At 50.4% G+C, this 24,227-nt stretch overlaps 5 protein-coding genes across 5 annotated transcripts; all 5 read left to right on the forward strand.

The window, feature by feature from the left end:
* Nucleotides 1-2,310: 2,310 nt before the first annotated feature.
* PFICI_07521 (uncharacterized protein) lies at nt 2,311-3,834 on the forward strand (the record flags this gene model as incomplete). Its single annotated transcript, XM_007836102.1, has 4 exons — nt 2,311-2,353; nt 2,423-2,558; nt 2,668-3,203; nt 3,263-3,834. 4 exons carry the CDS (start codon nt 2,311-2,313, stop codon nt 3,832-3,834), a joined length of 1,287 nt encoding a protein of 428 aa, XP_007834293.1.
* A 1,747-nt stretch (nt 3,835-5,581) lies between these two features.
* PFICI_07522 (uncharacterized protein) lies at nt 5,582-6,964 on the forward strand (the record flags this gene model as incomplete). The annotated part of the gene is made up of 2 exons (XM_007836103.1): nt 5,582-5,865; nt 5,935-6,964. 2 exons carry the CDS (start codon nt 5,582-5,584, stop codon nt 6,962-6,964), a joined length of 1,314 nt encoding a protein of 437 aa, XP_007834294.1.
* Nucleotides 6,965-7,997: 1,033 nt separating this feature from the next.
* PFICI_07523 (uncharacterized protein) lies at nt 7,998-10,982 on the forward strand (the record flags this gene model as incomplete). Its single annotated transcript, XM_007836104.1, has 2 exons — nt 7,998-10,831; nt 10,898-10,982. 2 exons carry the CDS (start codon nt 7,998-8,000, stop codon nt 10,980-10,982), a joined length of 2,919 nt encoding a protein of 972 aa, XP_007834295.1.
* Nucleotides 10,983-12,526: 1,544 nt separating this feature from the next.
* Nucleotides 12,527-13,693, forward strand: PFICI_07524 (uncharacterized protein; the record flags this gene model as incomplete). Its single annotated transcript, XM_007836105.1, has 2 exons — nt 12,527-12,655; nt 12,761-13,693. 2 exons carry the CDS (start codon nt 12,527-12,529, stop codon nt 13,691-13,693), a joined length of 1,062 nt encoding a protein of 353 aa, XP_007834296.1.
* A 6,031-nt stretch (nt 13,694-19,724) lies between these two features.
* Nucleotides 19,725-23,342, forward strand: PFICI_07525 (uncharacterized protein; the record flags this gene model as incomplete). The annotated part of the gene is made up of 2 exons (XM_007836106.1): nt 19,725-19,987; nt 20,075-23,342. 2 exons carry the CDS (start codon nt 19,725-19,727, stop codon nt 23,340-23,342), a joined length of 3,531 nt encoding a protein of 1,176 aa, XP_007834297.1.
* Between the last annotated feature and the right edge of the window lie 885 nt (nt 23,343-24,227).

Genomic DNA, 24,227 nt, shown 5'->3' on the forward strand with positions numbered 1-24,227 from the left:
GCTATTGCGAGACATCGTCAGCTGCCACGCCGAAAGTACGATACTGAACAACGTGGAATGTGCTCCAGACTTTTCGCCTTTAGCCCATTCATCAGCCGGCCATCCCCTGAACACGAGATAAAACAAGGCACGCACGGTCTGGGTGAGACAGGAACATGTGCTACGTTCCAGGCTGAACGTACATCAGGCGGCCGGCACTCTTTTGCCGTTGACCTTCCTAGTTCCTGGTGCGGTGTTGAATGATGTCTTGCTACTTAATCAGGTAAATGACATGAAATGTGTACCCATTTACACATATTTGCAGTCAGCTGAAATTTGTGTCTAAGAATCGTCATCTTCTAAGCTCAGCGGATTGCAACGTGGTTATATTACGTAGCTCAGCCTGCGTTGAATCCGTAAGAAGAAGTGGTATGGATAGGTGATACAAGCATACTGTACAAAACACTCTCATGAACTCTTTCCACCACCTCCCACGTGCTGGAAAGCATCCTTAAAGATTACACACTGAAACGCGATTCACCCAAAGGCAATCAATTTGTGATACTTTTGCTCTTGTTAATATTGCTATTCTTGATGCGTCCATATCTTGTTACACAGAGGCGGATCTTGTGCATACTACCGTTTCCTCCCACCACAACAAAGTGCTCCAGTAAGACGATGGGATCATTGCCATAGAGCCTTGAAGTTAATATAATGGCTTGGCGGTTCAAGATCCTCTTTAGTCTACTTGCCTCACGATTTAAACCATCTTCGGTTACCAAAAAGAAAAAAAAGAAAAAATTGGAGAGCATTTCAGCAAAAGAATAAGTCGGGGCGTGGGGCTTTGATAGGTAGATTGCAAAGCTTGAAGTGATGCTAAGATAGTGGCGCTGAGACGCCTCTTTTCTTTCCAATGGCAGCGGGAAAAAGAAACATGATAGAAGTATACTATAGGATTCAGCTGCGGGAGTCTGGCTGCGTAGACCCCTGCTCCGATCAACAATACACAAAGAATGTGAGGCCGAATCCGACGGCCGACTTGGCGGGCGACATTCCGTACATACATAAGGTACGAGTTACACCAGAAATCTGGACACCTATCACACTTGCACTTTTGCAGGGTACATCACGTACATATGCATAATGTGGCACTTCCTTTATTATGCCGAGCTATCCTACCAAGCTAACTATGACGTTCATATATTATCATTTGAGGGAATGTTAGCAATGTGAGGAATTAGAATTTCTAGTCTGTTCCTCTCAATGGTCAAGTTCCAGGGTAATCCCCAATTGCAGGGCTTTCCTGTTTTTGAGTCCAATGTAAATGTAAGGTGGCTTGACTTGTGCCTGAGCGCGTTTCTAGCGGCCGCGCGCATCTTTATTTATTTATTTTTTCTAAAAAAAAGAACCATTATCGTTGTTTATGGAATGTCTTGGTTTACATACTATCTTACTTTTCTGTCGATCCATCACCTCGAAAAAGGAAAGAAAGATTGCGCATTCCAAATCGAGAGAACTGAATCTGGAGAACGGGTTGGCTAGTATTCCGTAGGAGTACCTTACATTACATATGTTGGAGGGATCAAAACCCAGCTGCGCGGATCCTTTTCGGGCACGGGCCCCGGCCACCATCCATCGCCAGTTTGTCCCGCGATTGCTTGCTTGACTGGTGAGCTAGTAACTTTAGCTTTACGCTGCTACATTGCTTGCTAACCCCCAACTATCAAGTACTACCTCCATTTGACTCTTTCTCAGCTCAGTTGTGTGACGCCCCCCTTTGGTTGTTAACTGATTCAGTCCAGTCCATCAAGCTTCAAGTGAGACCGGAAGGCGAGAAAAAAAAAAGGAATTACCTAGCAGAGGGAAGAAGGAAAGGGAACGCGAGCGCTCCCTGCGCGTCGTCTGTCATAAACTCAAAAAAAAAACCCACCCTTAGATTCAGACGTCACATCCAAATAAGACAGACATCCGCCTCATACGCCAATCCCTTCCCTTCTTTCACTTGCGTCGTCGTCGGACCCTGCGCCGTGCATCAGATCAATCCAAGACAGCGAAATCTGCCACTCATTCGAGGGTTAACGACTGAAAATACACTCGTTTCCTAACTTCCAGACCCGATTGGAGGAAACCATTAATCAAGGGGTCACGTTCGGTCATTCCTTGAAATTCGCGCCCGCCCTGGGCAGAAACACATAGACCTCTTGTAATCGTTCTGCGCTCACTTTGAGAGAACACACTGCTCTCGCCCCTCTTTCGACTTTTTGGTCATTAGGCTAGTGCAAACAACAACAACAAAAACGTATCAACGTCCGTTGCGCAGGGCTGAACAAGATGACCGCCAGCCATCAGAACAATACCAATGGCCACCATCCTGGTAAGTCTAGCATCAAGACGCAGTCTCTTGGCCACCATTGCTGACCCAACTTGCCATTCCCCACCACAGCCGTCGCGAGCGGGAATGGGTACAATTACGGCACCGGAGATGTCTGGCAGGATGCACCGGTGCTGACAGGCACTACCAAGTTTGAGCCACTCGCAGATGTCAAGAACATCATGATCACGGGCGGCGCAGGCTTCATGTGAGTTTTGGCTCTAGGTTTTTTTTTTTTTTTTTTTTTGGTCTCGCTTGGGGAAGGTACCCCCAATTTCTGCCATCGGGCGACTAATCCGTGTGTCCGAGGTATGCAGCGCTTGCTGGCTGGTCCGGCATTTGACTTTGGCCTATCCAGATGCGTACAACATTGTGTCTTTTGACAAGCTGGACTACTGCTCGTCCCTGAACAACACGCGCATGCTCAACAATAAGCGCAACTTCACCTTCTACCATGGTGATATCACAAAACCAGAGGAGGTCCTCGACTGCATGGAGCGCTACAACATTGACACCATCTTTCACTTTGCAGCGCAGTCCCACGTTGATTTGAGTTTCGGCAACTCCTATGGCTTCACTCACACCAATGTCTATGGAACGCATGTCATGCTAGAGAGTGCCAAGAAGATTGGTATCAAGAGGTTTATCCACATCTCCACGGATGAGGTCTATGGCGAGGTCAAGGACGATGACGACGATCTGCTGGAGACCAGTATCCTGGCACCAACCAACCCTTACGCTGCTAGCAAAGCTGCCGCCGAAATGCTTGTAAACTCGTACATGAAGAGTTTCAAGCTGCCAGTCATTATTGTGCGAAGCAACAATGTGTATGGACCCCATCAATTTCCGGAGAGTAGGTTTTATTCCAAATCAGGCCACCCAATGCGCAGCTTACTGATATGAAACCTCTAGAAATTATTCCAAAGTTTGCTGCGCTTCTGAACCGTGGACAGCCTGTCGTCCTGCACGGTGACGGAAGCCCTACACGCAGATATCTCTTTGCCGGGGACGCTGCTGATGCCTTCGACACGATCCTGCACAAGGGTACACTCGGACACATTTACAATGTCGGATCGTACGATGAGATCTCCAATATGGACTTGTGCGTCAAGTTGCTCAAGGAGATGGGGCTTCCAAACAACAGCAAGGCCGACTTTGACAAATGGGTGAAGTACACCCACGACAGACCCTTCAACGACCATCGCTACGCCGTCGACGGAACCAAGCTCCGCAACCTGGGCTGGGACCAGAAGACGCCTTTTGAGGCTGGCCTCAAGATCACGGTCAACTGGTACAGGCAGTTCGGAGAGAAGTGGTGGGGCGACATTAGCAATGTGCTCAGCCCATTCCCAATTGTCAAGAGGGAGGGCGACATCAGCACAGTCGAAAAGGATACCAATGCAGAGATCTCGGAACAGCCCCAGTCAGTCAAGAAGCGAAAGGTCAGCGAGACTAACGGGACATTTGGGCTCGTCACTGCTTGATCCATCCCCGAAGACTGTGTACGAATATAATGACATTACTTGCTTGATCAAGGAGTTATGGGAGTCGGCACGAATGCACAAGGATCACGATTTGGAGGGATGGATCAGTCTGGACTGCTTTGCACCATGAAAATCACGCTAGAGGCGTCAAAACTTGAACAATACAGACAAAGTGACCTCTTTTGAGCGCTTAAATCGCCAATTGTGGAAGCATCCCATATGATTAAAAGTGATGTGCGTCAACCATACGGATACAGCTCCTTGAGTAAGCCTTGGCCAGCGCCATGCGAAAAGCGTAAGTGCACAGAACAGTCAACTCACTGACGAAATGAACGTACATAGGTGCAAAGGTGGACTTTTGACATGCCTATACCCACGTGCGTCTTGCGACCTGCAGGCTTGGGCGCAGTGCAGCCTACCAACCATTGAGAGAATGTGGGCTCACTCACATATTCCTATTTGGGAGGAGGACGATGTTCCTCTACCTAGGGCTATGCAAAATCGCTTAGTCACCCATGTCTCTTGCAGCATTTGTGGAATTTGGTGATCTGATAACCAACTAGGCCACGGTTGGCTCTCGTTCCGAAGTCCGTGGAATGGAATGAGCAATAGGCTATCTTTGACAATCTTTCTTTACTCTCATCCGTAGTAATCATGAAAAGCTGAGCCTTTGCGGTAGTCAGGTCTGTGGCTGCTGTGAACACCACCCTAGCGCGATTTAAATGCCTGCCAGATTTTCCAGACGATATATGAGAGATGAGAGATATCAAATCAAGACAATCTTGCGAGGCATCTTGCTTCGTCGTAGCCCAGCCCAGCCCAGTCCATTCCATTCCCAGCCTGGTCGTACACCCAAAGTCGGAGCTCGGAGGTTGCTGGTCATTTAAACCCTGAAAACCGTTCAAGCCAACCACTGGCAAACCCCGGCGCGGAACCCATCGAGTACATTAGCGAGTTTGGTGGAGAATTTCGCTGGAGAAGTCTCCCCGCAGCTGGCCTGGGGTGTCGCCTGAAGAGCAGCCTCTGATAGGGCATCCGCACCTTGGCCCCCAGGGCCACCCGTGCCACCCCTGGAGGATCTGGGCTTGCTGGGTTGTGGTAGCTGTCAGCCAACTGGGGCTTGGAACGGCCTCGAACGAATCGTTTGTGAATCAACTTCCCCAAACCTTCCTCACCTCCAAGGCCTCGAACTTCCATTCTCGACTCACACCCACCTCTTTTCCCTCGCTCACCCATCTATCTAATCCGTACCTATCGTGCAATGAAAGCTGATACGGCCGTGTAATAGCCTGGCAGCTCTTTCATCACACGCCCAGTCTAGTCACACGGACGTAGGCAGCAAAGTTGGCGCCAGTGTCTACGCCTGTGTTTCTCGAGGCGCTCACAGCCTACACCAACAGATCGTATGCGACACACTCTGTCGGATTGCAAGACAAGAGAACCTTACAACTCACCTAGGTCAGACATGAATTGGAGTGTATAGTTGATGTGACCACCCACTACACCCGCGACCACCTAGACATCAAAATTATCCGGGTTGACAAGCCAATACAAAACGCGTGGTCAAGAGTGTTTGTCTCGATAGCACGACGTTCCCACATCAACTAGTGACCATGAACCCTGGCCTGGACCACAACAGCAACAGTTCCTTGTAGTGCGGCCCATTACGATAGCCTTCTACGTGTTTTGGAAGCGATATAGCATACGAGGGACCAGAAGAGAAGACAAGAAAACAAGCCGTACAGTAATGGGTTCCGGCGCCCACGCGGAATTCGCGTTGCCAAAACGCGATCACGAGTCGATCCGGGACGTGCCCGACCTTGATGACGAGATGTCTATCGGCGATCAGTCCAGCGAGCAGCAGAGCACGGACGATGCTAGCCCTATACTAACGGATCTAGAACTCGACGAGGGTCCCAAAACCACAGGCGTGTACTATGATGATACAACGTCTACCTATGCGCGCAGCCATTTCCCTGCATCGGTGACAGACCACGGGTTCCATAGAAGATTTGACGATGATGCTACTGTGTAAGCCTCTTCTTTTTTGGGGTGCCCTTGTTTGGCGCCTTCTCACTGCTAATGTTACTCACCCCAAAGTAATTCGAATCGCTCCATCGCCCCTGCAGAGGTGGAATACGTATGGGAAAATGGGAGACGCTATACCGGATCTTACTTTATGCCAAACGACAAAGAGGAGCAAACGCGTCTGCTGCTAGTTAGTGAATGCTACAGGAGCGCTTTCGGGGAGGAGCCAACGACTGTGACCTTGGAGAATCCTACCTCCATACTGGATATTGGCACTGGAACCGGAGAATGGGCTATGGACATGGCCGAACGATATCCCGACTGCGAAGTCACTGGAACTGACATTGCAGATATTTTCCCCAAGTACGCCGGACAGAACCTCTTTTGGGAAATAGACAATGCCGAGCTGGAATGGCTGCGTCCTCCTGATTCCTACGACCTGGTCCACCTTCGAAACATGGATGGCGCCTTCAAGGATTGGCCTTTTGTGTACGAGCAAGCATTCAAGGTTTGCAAGCCGGGAGGCTGGATAGAAGTCATGGATTACGATCTATGGCATTCCGACAACTACCTCGCTCATGTTCCCCCCGAGTCTGGCGTCCACCGTTGTGCAAGGGATTGGAAAGAAGCTGCAATGGAGTCGGGGTACACGATTGAGAACCACCACCTCAAGTCGGAATTGCTCGCAGCCGCAGGTTTTGTGGACGTTGAGATGATGGAAAGTGATATGCCAATCAACCCAAAGAAGTTATCCTCTGGTCATTTGCTCATGAAGGCGATATTGGATGGCCTCGAGGCCCATGCTCTCAGACTGCTCACTTCAAGGAAGGGCTACACGGCCGAAGAGCTTCGGCGGGAGATCAAGGAGTTCCGCAAAGTATTCACCAACATCGCCTTGGACAACAAAAAATCCAGAACATTCAATATGAAGATGAAGGCCATGAGAGGAAGAAAGCCGCTGGACTCGGAACCCCCGAATGTACCAGTCTACGCGCACGATGCGCACGAAGCAAGGGTTGTCATACCACAGAACCCAAACGTGGAAGAGGACCCCGTTGCATTCGCTGTAGGAGGCAACGCGAATGCACCGGCTCCAATATAGGGATGCAACGCATTTATCTCTGCACACGCAATTTTCAAGAAGCGATATTACTCTCTTCATCATTCGGCCCCATGAAAAAAAGGAGAGCAAGACGTCCATGGCGACTTCAGTCTTGACACGCCAGGCCTTTTGGGGGTTGAAAGACGAACTCCGATAAAGAGACACCACCGGGCTTGGCGGCCGCCAAAGTCAACTCAGAGACATTGCGCCTCGCCCATGACGATTTCATAACTTTACCAAGTTTCCAGACATGACGATAGTTACGAGTTATTCCTTCAAGACCGAGGACGAAGACAACATTATAACATATCAACGAGACATGACATACAGATAGAGCATGGGGGCGGCCATATCATTAATTGCTGGCAGCTAAGTGAATATGGTCGGCCATTTATGCGTGAAACAGAGATTCGGTATCTCCTGAAATTGGAACATTTCTTTGGAATGGACAAGAGATGTGAAGTGTGTATGGATTTATTAAACGGAGTATGGTTTTTGGTTTTTTTTCGGAGTAGGGTCTTTTGCTTATTCAGCGGGCGTGATATCCTCTTTTCTTGGGTTATATGTGATCATCTTGATTCCCCGCCATAATTTCAAGATAAGTTATGAATGAATTCAAAGTCTGCTCAACCATGGCAAACATCCTCTTGGGTGATATTATAGTTATAATCAAATCTGGGCGCAATCATTTTAATAAAGATGTATGCACCATCCCAGCTCATAGCCAACTGAGTTGCGGTGGTCTACCTGAAAGTTAGGGTATCTATCGACCGACGTCATGATCAGATCTCGGTATCTGCATAAGCCCCGCTTACCTTGTGCTGGGTTTCCCGCCTATGTATCTACCTTACTCCAAGCCCAACAGTTGCATTAGTACCTGGGTTAGGAGCTCGCAACTCCAACAGCTCAAACCTTCCACACGCCAGCCTTCCCCCCAAGCTGCCCAGCGCGTGCTGTCTTGACGACGACGGCGACGGGACTTGACGATCAACTGACGGCCGACATGCTCAGTTAAAAGAAACCACAGGAAACCATGGCTTTTGACGGCACCGACGGCTTCTCAGCTGTCACCAATGGCGTCGCTGGCCTATCGCTCGACGATGGTGCTGGCGGCGGTCTACCCATCTTCGACATCGAGCCAGTGCAGCTGCAGTTCAGCATCGCGGCCGACTTTGTGGCTGCTCAAGTTGCCAACAACGTCCTAGTGCTGGCCCTGTCCAACGGTCGCATTTTGCGTATCGATCTCAATCGACCCGAGGACATCGACGACATTGATCTCCCCAAGCGCCCGTCTGAGGTTGGTGTCATCCGCCACATGTTCCTCGACCCGACTGCCTCGCATCTGCTCATCTGCACCAGCCTCGGCGAGAATTACTACCTGCACTCGCAGAGCAGGCAGCCCCGACCTTTGACACGCTTGCGCGGCGTCACAATTGAGAGTGTGGCCTGGAATCCTAGCTTGCCGACCGCTTCAACCAGGGAAATCCTGCTCGGCGCCAGCGATGGCAACATATACGAAACCTTTATCGAAAGCACGAACGAGTTCTACAGGAAGGAGGAGAAGTATCTCAAGGTACTGCAGAAATTACCCGATGGCCCAGTTACCGGACTGTGGGTCGATAATCTCGGCGGGAGGTCAGACATGAGGAGGGTGCTCATAAGCACGCAGAGCCGTCTTTTTCACCTGGTTGGCAAGGTCGGCCGAAGCCATAACGAGGGCAGCGGCTCTATTTATACCAAGCTATTTGATTCCGAACAGCCCACCATTCACGAACTATCTAGGGTTTCTGGCTCTGCGCCGTCCACCTTGGCCGTGTCCCCCGACTTGCCCAACGCCAACGCCTACGATGATGTGTCACTCGAAAGGGCCTTTGCATGGCTGTCTTCACATGGCATATACCACGGCAAGCTTTTGTCCGCGCCAACGACCTCAGAGTTGGGCCCAAAGATCTATGCCGAATCAAAGCTGCTGCCTAGGGCCCAGATAGTGTCACCTGACACTTCTGGTCGGAAGAAGACGTCATCCGAATTCATTGACGCCACCATCTTGACGCAGTGGCACGTTGTCAGTTTGGTTGGCGGAAGGGTTGTCGCTGCCAACCGTCTCACCGGCGCCGTTATCTATGACCAAGTCATCTTGGAGCAGGGGCAAAAAGCTTTGGGCTTGTATGTGGACCAGCAGAAAAATACATTCTGGCTATTCACAGCGCAAGAAATTTTTGAGATCGTCGTTCGGGACGAGGACAGGGACATCTGGCGGATAATGCTGGAGAGCCAGCAATTCGACCAAGCCTTGCAACACGCGCACACGGCTTCGCAGAGAGATGCCATCGCCATGGCTTCAGGAGATTACCTCATTTCTAAAGGGCAATATGTCGAGGCTGCCGGAGTGTATGGCAAGAGCAGTAAATCATTTGAAGAGGTTGCGCTTACATTTATTGACCACAACCAAAATGATGCCCTACGAAAATATCTATTGACAAAGTTGACGACATACAAGAAAGCCCAAATCATGCAGAGGATGATGATTGCCACATGGCTGATTGAAATATTCATGGCCAAACTCAACTCTCTGGAGGATACGATCAAGACCGAAGCCGAGCTGGTTGAGAATCTCAACACGGACCAGTCAAAAGAGCAGTTGGGTACGATTCGCGAGGAGTTTCAGAGCTTTGTGAACAAACACAAGTCAGATCTGGATCGCAAAACTATATACGACGTTATCAGCAGCCATGCACGGGAAGAAGAGCTGCTCTACTTTGCCAACGCCACAAACGATTACAACTATGTGCTCTCCTACTGGGTTCAAAGAGAAAGATGGACCGAAGCCTTGAATGTACTCAAGAAACAGACAGATCCCGAGGTTTTCTACCGATATAGCAGTGTGCTCATGACGCACGTTGGGAACGAACTTGTTGAGATCATGATGAGACACCCGAGCCTCAAGCCACGGAATATAATCCCAGCTCTCCTGGACTACGATCGGACTTTCTCAGGTTCGCTACTACAAAACCAGGCAGTTCGATACCTGCAATATGTCATCAACCAACTCAACTCTACGGATGCCGCGGTTCACAATACTTTGGTGTCTATATATGCGGCGCACCCGAACAAGGATGAATCGGGTCTCCTCAGCTATCTCGAGTCTGAGGGTGATGAGCACCGGTTCGATCCTGACTTTGCTTTACGGCTCTGCATTCAACATAAGCGGACCCTAGCTTGTGTTCATATTTACACCAACATGGGACAGTACGTCCAGGCTGTCGATCTTGCTCTTTCTCACAACGAAACAGAATATGCCGCCATTATTGCTGACAGGCCCATGAACAACCCGGCGCTTCGCAAGAAGCTCTGGCTTGCGGTAGCGAAGAAAGTCATCTCGCAGTCCAACGGCATCAAGACGGCAATTGAGTTTCTAAAGAGATGTGACCTCCTCAAGATTGAGGACTTGATCCCATTCTTCCCAGACTTTGTCGTGATTGACGATTTCAAGGATGAGATCTGTAATGCGCTTGAAGATTACAGTCGCAACATTGATGGACTCAAGCAGGAAATGGACGAAAGCTCGCAGACAGCTGCAAACATCAAGATTGATATCGCGGCTCTCGATCATCGTTACGCTATTGTTGAGCCAGGGGAGAAGTGCTACGTCTGTACCCTGCCATTATTGAGCAGGCAATTCTTTGTCTTTCCCTGTCAACACGCCTTTCACTCAGACTGTTTAGGAAAAGAGGTTCTCAAACAGGCTGGTGTTGGCAAAAGCAAGAGAATAAAAGAATGCCAGGTACAGATCAGCAAGGGCCTCGTCAGTGGTTCCAAGAAGGATGCTATGGTCGCCGAGTTGGACGCACTTGTCGCTTCGGCATGGTAAGTGCATACCTGAATAAGCGCAGGCTAAAGAGATGTGAGTCAAAGTGCTGACAAGATGTACAGTATTCTATGCAGCGAATATGCGATCAAGCGTATCGACGAGCCTTTCATCACTGTGGACGATGACAAGAACGAGTGGGCACTGTAGACACACAGCACTGGGCTCACATGACCCGGCCAGTGTCCACTGTGACATTGCCGCCCACGGTCTCCTCTGAGTGAACATTGTGCACACCTACCTCAATGCGGAAACCATGTGTACTTATCCAAAGTAGTGATAGCGAGGGCGTTTGATACCCATAATCAAGTCGTTTGAAACATGTAACTCTAGAAGTACTCACGTTGTTGGAGCATGAGACTCTTGGTGCGCGCTCACATGTCAGAAAGCTCATTGCGAATAGGCGTGTCGCCCTTTTGCACCACGCCAATTTACGTGCCTTGAGTTTGAGCTAGGAATCTTGACACTTCCAGGATGACTTATATTATGTCAAGCCGGCGCGCGTAAAGGTTAGAATAGCCGAACTGTCAAAGCCTTTAGCGTTCACGGCTTCTTACTTTCGGGTTCCTGATGCTAGAACTGTCTTTCCGCCAAGCTTTGTCATAAGTGGCCGTAATAATATATAATGTCACCGTTCAATATCTCGATGGGATCTATTCGAAACCGGCTCCCGAGACAATTACTTGGTAAATGCGTCGCATACCGGTTGCTTCATGACTTTCTAAGCGGCTAACAAGAGAATATCTTTGCTATTTATATGCTTGAGTCCGTCTGGAATCACTCGAATGGAAAGAAAAAAAAAAGAGTGAAAGGTCAGAACCAACGCAATTGAGATGCGATACCATTGAGAGTGACCGAGACATGGTCTATCTGGAGCAGGGTTTTGTGTATTACATATACACGCATACGCTCAACGCGATCATTTCTCTTGGTGAATGAACGAAAAAAAGGGAATTATGTCTCACTCGGCAAAGTCACGTTGTATGGGGGAAGGGCGGTTGAACTGATAACAGTGTCTCAGACCATCTTGTAGACGTTCCTGAGGATCTGGATGATCCATTCCCCCTTTCTTCTTCTTCTGCTTCTGCTTCGTCTCCTCCCACAGTCGCGTGAATGGGTGTCTCACCGTAGAAGCACGAGGAAAGGCTGTGCGTATTTTGGTGTGCGTGTAATCGCTAGCAGGGCCTGACATTCTTGAGCTATTGGTTTACGCGTTATTTCATCTCGCATCCCTGCTTTTGTTCCCAAATTGCGCGTGCCTAACATGATTATAGTGAAGTAGGCAATATCTATCGTCTCTGATCTACTCTCCCTCTCCAGGTCGTAAAGTACTTCCCCATCTCTTGAGGATTCTCAGCCATAAAGCAAGCCATTCACGTTTCTTAGACTTTCCGCCTTCCATTACAACATCTATCCAATCACAACCGGTCGATAACCCAGAATAAGAAACCTGTAGCTTTACATACTGTTCCATTCTACCGCATTTATTTTTCTATACCGCCCAGGGAAGCCAGGCTTCTATCGCAACAAATTTGGCTTTTCGGTAATCTGCGCTTATTCCCCCCGTCCGCCCCAAATTTTCTTACACTTGTTTGGGAGCAATGTGTCCTCAAGATCTATGATAGCCTCATCTCCCCGCCGATTCAATGATTACTTCCTCTGGTTCCATGATTATTGCATCCTCTGCATCCACGATGACTACTTCCTCTGGCTCCGTGATGGCTGCCTCTGGTTCCACCATGACTATAAGCCGACCGGCTTTATACAGGGCCTTGACTCTACTCGTCTTCCTTTGGGTGCTGGCCTCTGTTTCTTATATGCGGGTGAGTAAGCTGTTTTACTCCTTCTTTTCAGAATGCAAGCGTTATCTCGGTGTGAGATTTGATGAAACAGATTGTAGCCTTCTACTGACTGACCTCTTCGTACAGAATAAGAGTGAAGACAATAGTCTTCTTCATACATTAGAACAAGGCAGCCAAAAGACGTCTTGGCACGTCTATTCCTCGGGAAATGATTCCGAAAATGAGGATGTCGAGGAAAAGGCAGATCCAAAATGGTCACAATCAGCACCACCAGCCACGGACAAACAAGACACAGTGTCTCCCTCGATGACACGGCACACGGACCGGGTCGCCGTGACAATCGAGAATCGGCCACTCAAGAATCTCATTCCCGTGATTCTACACTTCCACAGTGTACTGGGCCCCGAGTGGCCCGTCATCCTGTACACGACGCCCTCGTCGGCTGCAAACCTCTCGGAATCGGCGCCATTTGCGCGCGCCATCAGCGAGGGATGGCTGGAGATCCGGTACTTGCCCGAGACAGCCATCTTTAGCAGCCATCGGGCCGTATCGCTCTTCCTGTCGGGGACATGGCTGTGGCAGGATCTGGCACCGTACGAAAAGGTCCTGCTCTTCCAGGACGACAGCATCCTGTGCTCGGCCTCGGCCGCGCGCGTCGATGACTTTTTGCAATGGGACCTGATTGGGGCGCCCATTGACCCGGCCTACGGCCGAGGCTATAACGGCGGGCTGTCGATTCGGAACCGAGCCTTGACGCTCGATGTATTCTCACGCTACAGCTGGGCCAATGATAGCGAGACGCCCGGCGCGCCCACCCATTTCCTGTTCGAGGACCAGTGGCTCTATACGCGCATGGCCGAGTTGCCGGCGCGTGAGGACGGCCACCCCGGCGCCAGGCTGCCCTCGCAAGACGTCGCCCGCGCTTTTGCCGTCGAGACAATGTGGGAGGAGCGGCCGCTGGGCTTTCATCAGCCCTCACGGTGGCAGAAGGACAGACTACCCGAGATCATGAAGTATTGCCCCGAGGTCGGCATGATCAGCGCCGCGGCTTTCTTCTGAAGGATGCTTGACGAGCAACAATGGCCAATCTGCGAGCCGAAAGTCTTTGGCTTTCAAACGACCAGTACATTCAAGAGTTGGATCAACGGGCAGGTCTTCTGGGTCTGCTACCATTCAACAAATGGTTGAGTCTTACGTGAATATCTGTCGCGGAGTAGCTGGTTGAGTGTCGATTCTCAACATGGTCTGAGGAATTCCAGTAGCAGATGGTCAATTGCAATTCGAACTACATGATCCAGTTAATCAGTACAGGCAGGAGGAACATTAGGTTGTCAGTTCTAATTATTCACAACTTCCCCACCTTGGACATTGAGAGACAGGCGAGCCATATGGGAGAAGAAAAAGCAGATGCTGGAATGGTTGGATCAAAGTACCGGGCAACTTTGCTCAAATCAGATAGATCATTAAATCAGCATGTGATCTTCTGGAGTGTTTCTGACACAGAAAAGGAAAAAGATCTTATCAGAACAGGAGACTTGCAGCATGCACAAGATGCGCATATTTTGTTTTGGTGATGATGATCTTCGTTTGCTTTCTTTGAGCAGAATCACATGCGGCTGCAAGGTAATATCATGCGAATGCCCTTTCGAGTATTGCCAGCCGGTCGACTTAAGCTTAATATTGTCTCCGGGGCCGATGCAGGGTTGAGATCCGATGCCTGGAGAGCTGCTACTTGTTACTGATTGAATGAAGGAATAATCCATTTGTCGGCATTGATGCATCTATGCATTCTGGTGGTGATGGACAATGGATAGAATCTTCCCATTACCAATTATGCCCTTGAATGGATTGGGGATCGCAGGAATTGTTGTGGTACCTCCAAAATGGAGTGCCCCGAGCTTAGGTACTTTTTTTTTTTTTTTTTTTTTTTTTGGTTCCCTTCCCCAAATTGGTTGGCTGGCTTGACAGTTGAAGGTTGTTTCACGCGACGTCACTGGCTGACGACAAGCCATGTTCTAGCCAAGGCGCCTGAATAATGCGTAGAATATATGGGGGTTTGGCTCCAATTTGGGGACAAGAATAGCTGATGCCCAGACTCGAGAGGATAAATATAGTTTTTGACCGTTCTCCAAGGAATTTTAAGCAATCCGTGGGTTTTGAGATCTGGCTGATTTCCCGCCTTCTGGAGGATGTGCCGAGGATTTTCTTCTTCTTGTTGTTGTATATGACAGCTCACTGATGTGCCAATGCGTTGGCCATAAACCGCAGTAGACTTTCTCAAGTGTCCGGCGGTAGCTGATCCCGCAGTGTGACAGACACTGGCAGCGGCGCAAGACAGAACGAACACCAGGGGTCGTTGCTGGGCAAACCTTCTTTCACAGCGAAAGCTCCTCGAGCTCTCCGAAACCCCTTCGGCTGGTTGTATCGTTTGTTGTAATTATGGGAGAACATGGAAATGAATTATCGCATGAGCTACTTGGCAAGTCGGAGAGCTTGGCCAGATTGACAGACGGAAGAATGAACAGGCGGGTTCGTATGTACAGACAGAATAGGTTCAGCATTAGTCTGTATGTACCTGGTGATAAGCGGGCATATCGCATCACGCATGTGTGGTGTTTCAGATTCTTGATATCCTGGTAACTCTGTCGTCTGACCTTTTGATTGGCCTGGCATGATTCCGAGAGCACCCCCTTCAGGGCAGGAACGGGACTGGGGATCGTCACAACCCTGAGCTATGTGCTCCTACCATCATCCAAGCCATCCCATATGTCCCTGGTCGGATCGTCTCCATTATATGCATGGTGTACTCCAACAGAGCAGCAAGCATGTACAGAGTATGCAGCAGTATCATGGTATGCAAGACCTACAGGCCACTACTGCCCGTCTATGATCTGTGACTGGCAGGATGCCAACGACTACAGCACTAGTATAATCAGCATCTGGAATCAAGTTTCCTTTTCCTCTAGGTTTACCAATCATGGTCGCCTTGTGTGGCACTTCAATTACATGGCTTGTTTCTGGCATGGAACATTGCACGCGCGGTTGCTCTACCTTATACGAAGGGCTATTCGCCTGCTGACTGGCAAACGTCCTTTGGTTCCCGCTTTCAGTCCAGGGGACCTGTCAGTCAACGAGCGTTGGGATTGATGCCGAGCTATGCTCATTCGTGCGCCGCAGAACCGTGGCCTCGTGTTCCTTGGGGCATTACACGACCTCGGCGTTTCAACAGGCACCTAATCCGGAATTGACCAATTTATTCGCTTCAGTGGTCCGGTATCCGGGCATGAGTGATGTCTCTTCCGCCTGGAGTTGGAGAGATGTTGCACTACATTATCGAGCGAGGCAGCTGGAGCAGAACGGTACATGGTCCGGCTGTGGATATGGGTGGGATCCATATTCTGGCAACCCTTATGAATGATTGCCATGAACGGCATCGCACATTCTGCACGTCTTCGAGAATGTTTTATACTGCCGAATTAAATCCTAGTGCACCCCAAGCGATGCCACTCTGAGCCCGCCTAAAAGGGCACAACAGGGTGTGCCTCGTTGTCTATATGAAGCCGTGTGTTGCCAAAAGGGTCCACTTCAGGCCACTCCGTACAGAGAGAGTGGTATGAGCTGTGTAGAATCAAAAATAGCTCCCGCGTTCGGGCCATGAGTTAATTCCTGGAACGACCATGGCGATATCGAGACCAGACGTTGCAATTTCACCTTGTGTATAGAAGGCTTTGATTGTCAAGAAAACGCTCCTTGCAAGACACACTGTTGACGGTCGAGCTTACGCTGCGCCTCTTGTGAACCTGTTGCGTCTGCCTGTATGAAAGAGACTTGGTCGTACTATACTAACCTTAGGTAGATGTAATGATCCACAGGATCTGCTCCCGTCGGCGTGACTGTGGGTGGGCTGGCGGGAATGGAGGGAGTCTTTTGGGGGGTTTGGCGCATGAGCTGGTCCGCGCAACACGCTACTATAACAGTCCCGATCGGACTGTTTTTGGCGTACGGTACCAGGCAGTTTCGGATGACTAGCGCATCTACGGTAAATGCACAGTAGCCACGGACATGATGACTTACCCAGTAGAGACTTCGGTAGTCTGTAGCAGGGCGGCCTTGAGAGAAGAACAGTGGTAGTAACATCAAGTCTTCATTACTCTGTTCGGCGACAAAGTACCGTGTATCAATTCCTCTGAATAATCGGCCGCTGACGTTTGAGAGGCTCCGGACGAAAGACACGACTGTGGTTGAAGAGAACATGCAGACAGACACTGACTGGAGAGGGCGAGTGCCGTAACGTTGAAGCATAACCAGGGGAGTTCCATCCCCCCGATTGAGATCTCCTACTTCCTCGTCAACAAATGTGACAGAAGCCATTGCCGGAGGATGCATCGTCATCAGCTTTTGACGTGGCTTTTCATGCGTCCTTGGAATCAGTCTCATGATCGTGTGGGAGAAAGGCCTCGAGGCAGGCGCAGCACTCGATGAATAGACAGTCTTTGGTACCTGCAGCAGAGGGGCCGTCGGACATACATATGGAGACGTGCCTAGTCAAACCTACGGTATGTGACTCGGTAGAGCGAACCCTGCAGGCTTTTTTTTTTTTTTTCCGTTGCTCAATCAGTTACTTAATATGCCTGAGTAGCTCTGAAAAGTACCAGGTTCCGGTGTAAAATTGAAGATATTCCATTGCCCTACATACGCATGACTATAGAGGTATTGCTAGTGGTCTCAATAATGGACTTGACCAAAAAAGAAGAGTATCGAGGATGAGCAACCGAAACGACTTCCACCACCTTGCAATTGTGCTTCATGACTCTCGACTTTTTGTCGACAATAATAAGCACGGTTGACTTGCCAGGTCTGCTGCATCATCCGAGATCCCGTTTCTATCAAGTCTTTGTTTGTATACACACTTACATATTATACATAGAGTAGGCGCCATGCTTCTTCTTCTTCCTGAGAAGAAAGACACAAATATTGGCTTACCAGCTATACTCACAGTACGTAATAGTTGTGCGCCTGGGGGTAGGTATCGAGAAATAGGCGCATGCAATGATAGAGCAGGGGGGTTTTTGGTTGATTTGCGTTGCAGCTCTCCTGTATGATTGATTGTAAGGAAACTATTTAGATAGGTATAGCTCGCATTTATCATCATCTTGCGGCCTGAATTGATTCATGTAGACTTCATCCGTACAGACCACCAAAGATAGATACATGGTAACTACCTACGCAGTGGCAGGTAATGTAGGTAATGCGCATGGCCACGGTGCCTCACTGGCCTTCCTACCAGATTCGCATTACATTAGATATAAAGAGGACGGATCAGCTGTGTGGCCCCTCTCTTCTCCCCTGAATCGAGAAAGCATCGTGTTTCACCTTTCCCCCAAACTGCCGCTATTCTGTTCTAGTAATCGGGTGTCACCGTACGTCCAAACGCCTCACTCCAGTCATTTGCGGTCCCTTGAGCTGTGACTGGTCAACGGCGCGAAATTCTTCTCGAGTACTGCTGCTGCTGCTGCCACTGAAGGTGCTGCGCCGAGCCCAGTGGACGTCAGACCACCCCTCATCTACACTACTTTTGCCCTAGGTAAGTACCTACCCATTTTTCCCCTTCCGCCTTCCTACCTTTACCTAACAGATGTTCTGCTGCTCCTCTGCGCCGTACCTAGAGGTACCTACACAGCGCTGAGGGCTACCTACACTACAATACCAACAGCCAGGCTCTCTGCTCCATCCCCAAATCCCCAATCCCCTGAACCCCTGCCTCACATCACACCAGCACCAGTTCCTGTTGCCAGTTCGCTAGGCACATACACGGTGTGTACAACAGAGTAGTGGTGCTTCGCTCCCCCTAAAATCGACCGCCTCTAGTAGGTTGAAAACAAAATACCTTGATCTTACGTATGCGTACCGACCTACAACCCGGCTACTGCTATTTTTTTTTTTAACTCTTGCTGCTGCTCGAGTTCTTCGTCCAAGGCTTTTTTTTTTATTGGGGCCTAGTCGTGAGATCCAACCAAGGACACATCTATCCACTACATCCACCAAATCCACCCTCCCCGTCTCCCATTCCCATGATCCATTTCTATACGCACACATCTACCTCTCCAACCTTCTTCCCTTTTCTCTCTTTCTCTCTTCCCCGGTCCCTTTGATCTGCCCTCTGTCTCTTCTCCAGGCTTTTTTCAACCTCCAATTGTTCCAAACTGACATTGGACGCCACTTAATGCAGCCTGTATATTGATCCATCGGCTTGGTCTCTTTTTATTTTTTCTTTTATTTCACTCACGAAGCACGCCTCCGCCGAGCTGTCCGTGGTCTTCCCAGTGCCGGAAATCTCTTCCTTCCACTTGCTTGAGCCACTCCGTCTCGGCCCCCCAGGCATAATCGAGTACAATCTATCGATCTACTTGAGAGACTTTCCAGCAAGCCTGGGAGCAGACTGAGCTTAAAAAGAAGCCAATTGCCAAGACGAACGCCAATCGCCGCTATCATAAACCTCTTAGGCTGTGTCTTTGAACTTTCCGCTTCGCCCGCCCACGGAAGGTAAAAGGCAAAAGGCAGAGCGACAGACACCCGCTCGACCCCAAACAACCCTCCGCCTCTGTCATCCCACGACAGCCCGCGACGCTTCACTTGCCATCCTCTTTTTCTCTTCGAGACCAAACCCGCCCAACGGCTGACGAGTCCCGTGGACCGACCTCTCACGACAGCGTCCTGACTGCCGTATCTTGTAATAACCCATCTCTCTTTGGGATTACTACTTTCGATATTGTCGCTCCTTTTGATCTTTCTCTTTGGTCCTCAACCCAACGACCATAATCTCAATTACGCAAGTCGATCGCATCGAGCGAGGCCTTTCGAGTACACGACAAGACAGACCCACATAGACGTCCTTGACATCGTATTGTCACCAAAGCTCCAGCAGCATCCACGCACGCACGTACCCACGGCTACTGACTGACGTCTTGTGCCCGCCCCAACCTGCTGCCAGACAGTGGCTAATATTCATCATCCATTGACCAACATTCAAGAGCATCACCATCATACAAGGCCGACATCTCCTGAATGAGGGTCAGACGAATAATCGATAATGTCAAGTGCTAGATCAGAATATCTCAACTTGGGCCACCCCATCCCAGCTACCAGCCAGGGTCGCTCAGCTTCACCCACCACTACCAACTCAGCTAGATCACAATCTCCCATTGAATCATCAGGCGCATCGGCCGTCAGGTCCCCATTCGGCATGTCTGGCACATTGAACCCCGCTGGCAACAAGATGGCAGGAACCACGCGATCTGGAGCTGGTTCTCCTTCGCATGACTTATCCGCGTCTGGCAGGCTATTCTCCAAGAGGTAAGCTGAAAAAAGAAGCCGCTCATGTTTTGCTCGTGATGCTCTGATTCCGCAAAGTGAGACAAAATACTAACTACGTCTGCACAGAGCTCGAGAAATCCAGGCTCAGGAAGGCGTGCCTGGAATACCACTGAACCCTTGGGGTGGCCCGCCTACCAGTGGGAATTCGACTCCGCTCCGCGAGAATATCCCAGAGTCGCCCACCGACGGGTTCCCTGACTTTGCTCAATTGCCGTCATCAGAGAATGGACCATCCGGTGGGAGACGTGCTCGTGCTGGCACCGTTCCGTCCCGGTTCCCTGGGGCGGCCGTTGGTAACGGATTGCTGAGCATTCCCACTCTGAATGCTCAGTCCTCGCGTGTCAGTCCCTCTCAAAGTCCCTTTAACAAGTCACCCTCTCCTGGCTTGAGCGAGACTTCGTCCGGCTCGCTTCTGTCACGACTGCGGGCTGGATCTATGCCGCAGCGAAGTCCGTTCAACAATATTCCCGGCACAAGCTCCCCCTTTGGACCAACTCTCTTCAGCGGTAGCTGGAACCCCTCCTCCTCGGGTCGCGAACGTGGAAACACTCTCGCTAGTATCGCGAGTGTTGGATCAACCAACGGCCCCAGCTCGCCCGCGCAGTCTGCGTTCTCCAAAGAGGGGACTGGTGAGAATGACGTGCACATGAGGACCCTCGACTATCTGGGACTTGCTGAGACGCCCCAGCCTGCTCGTGCGCAGCTGGCCCCTGGATACTTGCCTGGGTTGGCAGACTTCACCAAGCAGGCCAACCGCTTCCGTTCATACTCGGTAAACAACAAGGACAAGTACGCTGATGACGAGGACGACGATTACGATGATTTGGCTTCCGAGAGTCAGTATGCCGCTGCCCTTCAAGATCAGCTAGCTGCTACACAAGCCGCCATTTACAGCCACAATATTGCCGTTCAGAACTTCCAGAACCTGGCCGCCCAATCGATTCGTCCTAGAGCCAGAACCGTCGGCGGCTTGGATTTGACCGCCGCCGGTTCCCGAGGCCTTCGGAACTTCTACCACACGCCATCACGCTTGGACAGCTCAATGACTGCCACAGAGATTCGTTTGCCGGACGAGAAAGACTTTGAGGATCTGCCGCAGGCTGTCGCTGCTATGAATCTCGGTCGATCTAACAGTCGCAATAACGGCTTGCTGTCTGCAGAGGAGGGACTCGAAGGGCCTACCAGCGCCTTGTGGCTCGGGAGCATTCCCACTTCAACTACGACCTCGACTCTGACGGAGATGTTCAAGCAATATGGCCCTATTTCTTCAGTCCGGGTACTGACCCACAAGAATTGCGGTTTTGTCAATTATGAACGTATAGACAGTGCAGTCTCTGCAAAGACGGCCATGAATGGCAAGGAGATCTTCCCTGGCGCTGGCCCGGTGCGCATCAACTTCGCGAAGCCGCCTTCGGCCTCGAATACGCCGGGTCACGATGGGGTCTTCCCGTCTCCAAGTCCAGACCCCTTTGCCAAGGGGGGTGACAACGCAGGCTCGAACCCAGCCACTGCCACAATTGACGGAGCCGCCACAGCCTCCCCAACGAACGCGGCCCCAGTGATCCCTCCTCTGCATGAGATGACACCGGATATTTTGCAGATTGTCAAGTCACTTGGTGCTACTGATGAGGATACCTATAACATTTCCCTCAGCTTGAACGAGGCTGTCGGCTTCACCAACTTCATTGACGAGATACCTCCTGTAAAAGAACCCACTCACACACGTGTGCACGATGCACCAAAGCTTCGAGATATTCGCAAGCGTATCGACAACCAGAGCCTGTCTCAGCCAGAGATTGAGAACATTGCTGTTGACATGCTTCCCGAAATTGCCGAGTTGGCTTCAGACTACCTGGGTAATACTGTCGTCCAGAAGTTATTCGAGCACTGTTCTGATTCCATTCGCGATGCCATGCTCACTGAGATTGCGCCTCATTTGGCAGAAATTGGCGTACACAAGAACGGCACATGGGCTGCTCAGAAGATCATTGATGTGTGCAAAACACCTGAACAGATGAATCTGATTGTGCGACATATTAGACCGTACACAGTTCCTCTATTCCTGGACCAATACGGCAACTACGTGCTTCAAGGTTGCCTGAAATTTGGTACTCCCTTCAACAACTTCATCTTTGAGACCATGCTGAGCAAAATGTGGGACATCGGTCAGGGCAGATACGGTGCCAGGGCAATGAGGGCCTGCCTTGAGAGCCACCATGCCAGTAAGGATCAGCAGCGCATGCTGGCCGGTGCCATTGCGTTGAATAGTGTCCAACTTGCCACCAATGCAAATGGCGCCTTGCTTCTGACCTGGTTCCTTGACACCTGCACCTTTCCCCAGCGTCGAAGTGTGCTGGCACCGCAGCTTGTGCCCTACCTGGTACACTTGTGTACGCACAAGGTTGCCTACCTTACTGTTCTCAAGGTGATCAACCAAAAGGCTGAAGCCGATGCCCGTGACACAATCCTCAAGGCCTTGTTTTTTACGCCCAAAGACCATATCCTCGAGGCAATTCTGAGCGATCATGCATGCGGCGCAACTCTGATCTTCAAGGTACTTACGACGCCCTTCTTTGACGAGAGCATCCGCAGCCAAGTTGTGGAGAACATCAAGAATGTCCTTGTCCGCATCAAGGCTCAGCCCAACCAAGGATACAAACGACTGATGGATGAGGTCGGTCTCTCGACTCGCAACGGCGGTGGATCGCGGGATCACTCTATCAGCGCAACGGAGCGCCAACGCCCTGCCTCGAGGCAAACACAATCACACGCACAAGCAAACGCTGCTGCCATTCAGCAAAATGCCCAGTACAACAACCAGTACATGAACCCCCTCAGCCAGACCAACACTCCCGGGGGCTACGAAATGGGCTTTGGTGTCTCGAGAACCGAGCCTAGCGAGTCTGCCATGCCTCCCTTCCCACAGTACGGTCAGCAAAACACAATGTACAATAACACCAACCCCGCCATGGTCCCGGGCATGCAGTCGATGCAGTATCAACAGAGCATGATGCAACGCGGTAACCCTCCTATGAACAATTTTTTCCCGACTATGCCAGCAGCTGGTTTCAATGGATACAATGGCCCGGCACCGCCAATGGATCAGTACCGCGGCCAGAACATGGTCAACAGCAGCCCTATCCAACCCCCTGGGGCCCCTACAGGCTACGGTCCTCCTGGTTTCAATATGCCCATGGGAATGAGCAGCTACCCCTACAATGGCGGTATGCAGCAGAACATGCCTTATATGCCGGACCAGCAGCCTATCAACAACGGACGGCGCGGACGGGTAGGTCAACCCTCCCATCGAGGCCGGAGGTCGCCGCGGCCATAGGGTGTCCTCAGCTAACGATGATGATGCAGAGATGATTCTCCCATTCTCTTTGGCATGTTTCTGGGTAGACAAAAGCATATTTCCATGTGCCTCTCTGGCGTGATCAACTGGTTGATTGCGAAGATTGACACCCCGGTCAAGGAGTTGTTTTTCTATTTTATATTTCTTTCTGGGTCTGGCCAAAAGCCACACACCAACTGGTGGGCAACCATCGACGGCAAGTTTGCTTCAATAGTTGCCAGACATGAGAAGAACGATTTCAATCAGGCTGTTGCCTCTACTCGGATAAACCATGATGGGCGTCATGATGGCTTTTCGCATCTGATTTATTATATGAGACAAAGTTATCACGGGCGGTATCTCTGCTAGGCGTGATGCAGTTGGGACTGTTAGAGCGCGAGGCCAACATAAAAGCCTTGGTGCCAACGTACAAGGGCTGGACCAATGGATGGGACTCGGCGATTGATTTGTGCTTTCGGACTTGAACGGGCATGGCAAGGCGGTTTCACAGTAGCTGGGTGGCGGCGGCAGTGGTGATACGAATATGATGGAGTGAGACAAGTTTAGAGGGCAGTCTCATCAGTCAGGTTCAGTATGATTCGAGTGTATGTTTTATCGCTAGTCAATGATATAAGCCTCACGATGCATTGCTTCCAGAAACAACTCGAGTGATTCAACCAAAGAAGGAGATATTACAGGTGCCGTCTCCGAGTCGTAACCAGTCATTGCTGTCCATGCACGAGAAGAATGTGAGTAGAGATCATATTCAATAACAAAGAGCAATCCGGCATAGAATGGTGAAGGAGCGGAGAGTCACGAGCTTTTGTCAAGAAGCCCTCCTCTTCCTTACCTTGGTCATGGTCATGCAGTGTGGGCTGATGGGAT

Source organism: Pestalotiopsis fici (assembly GCF_000516985.1).
Source record: "Pestalotiopsis fici W106-1 unplaced genomic scaffold PFICI_Scf_5, whole genome shotgun sequence".
Lineage (NCBI taxonomy): Eukaryota > Fungi > Ascomycota > Sordariomycetes > Amphisphaeriales > Sporocadaceae > Pestalotiopsis > Pestalotiopsis fici.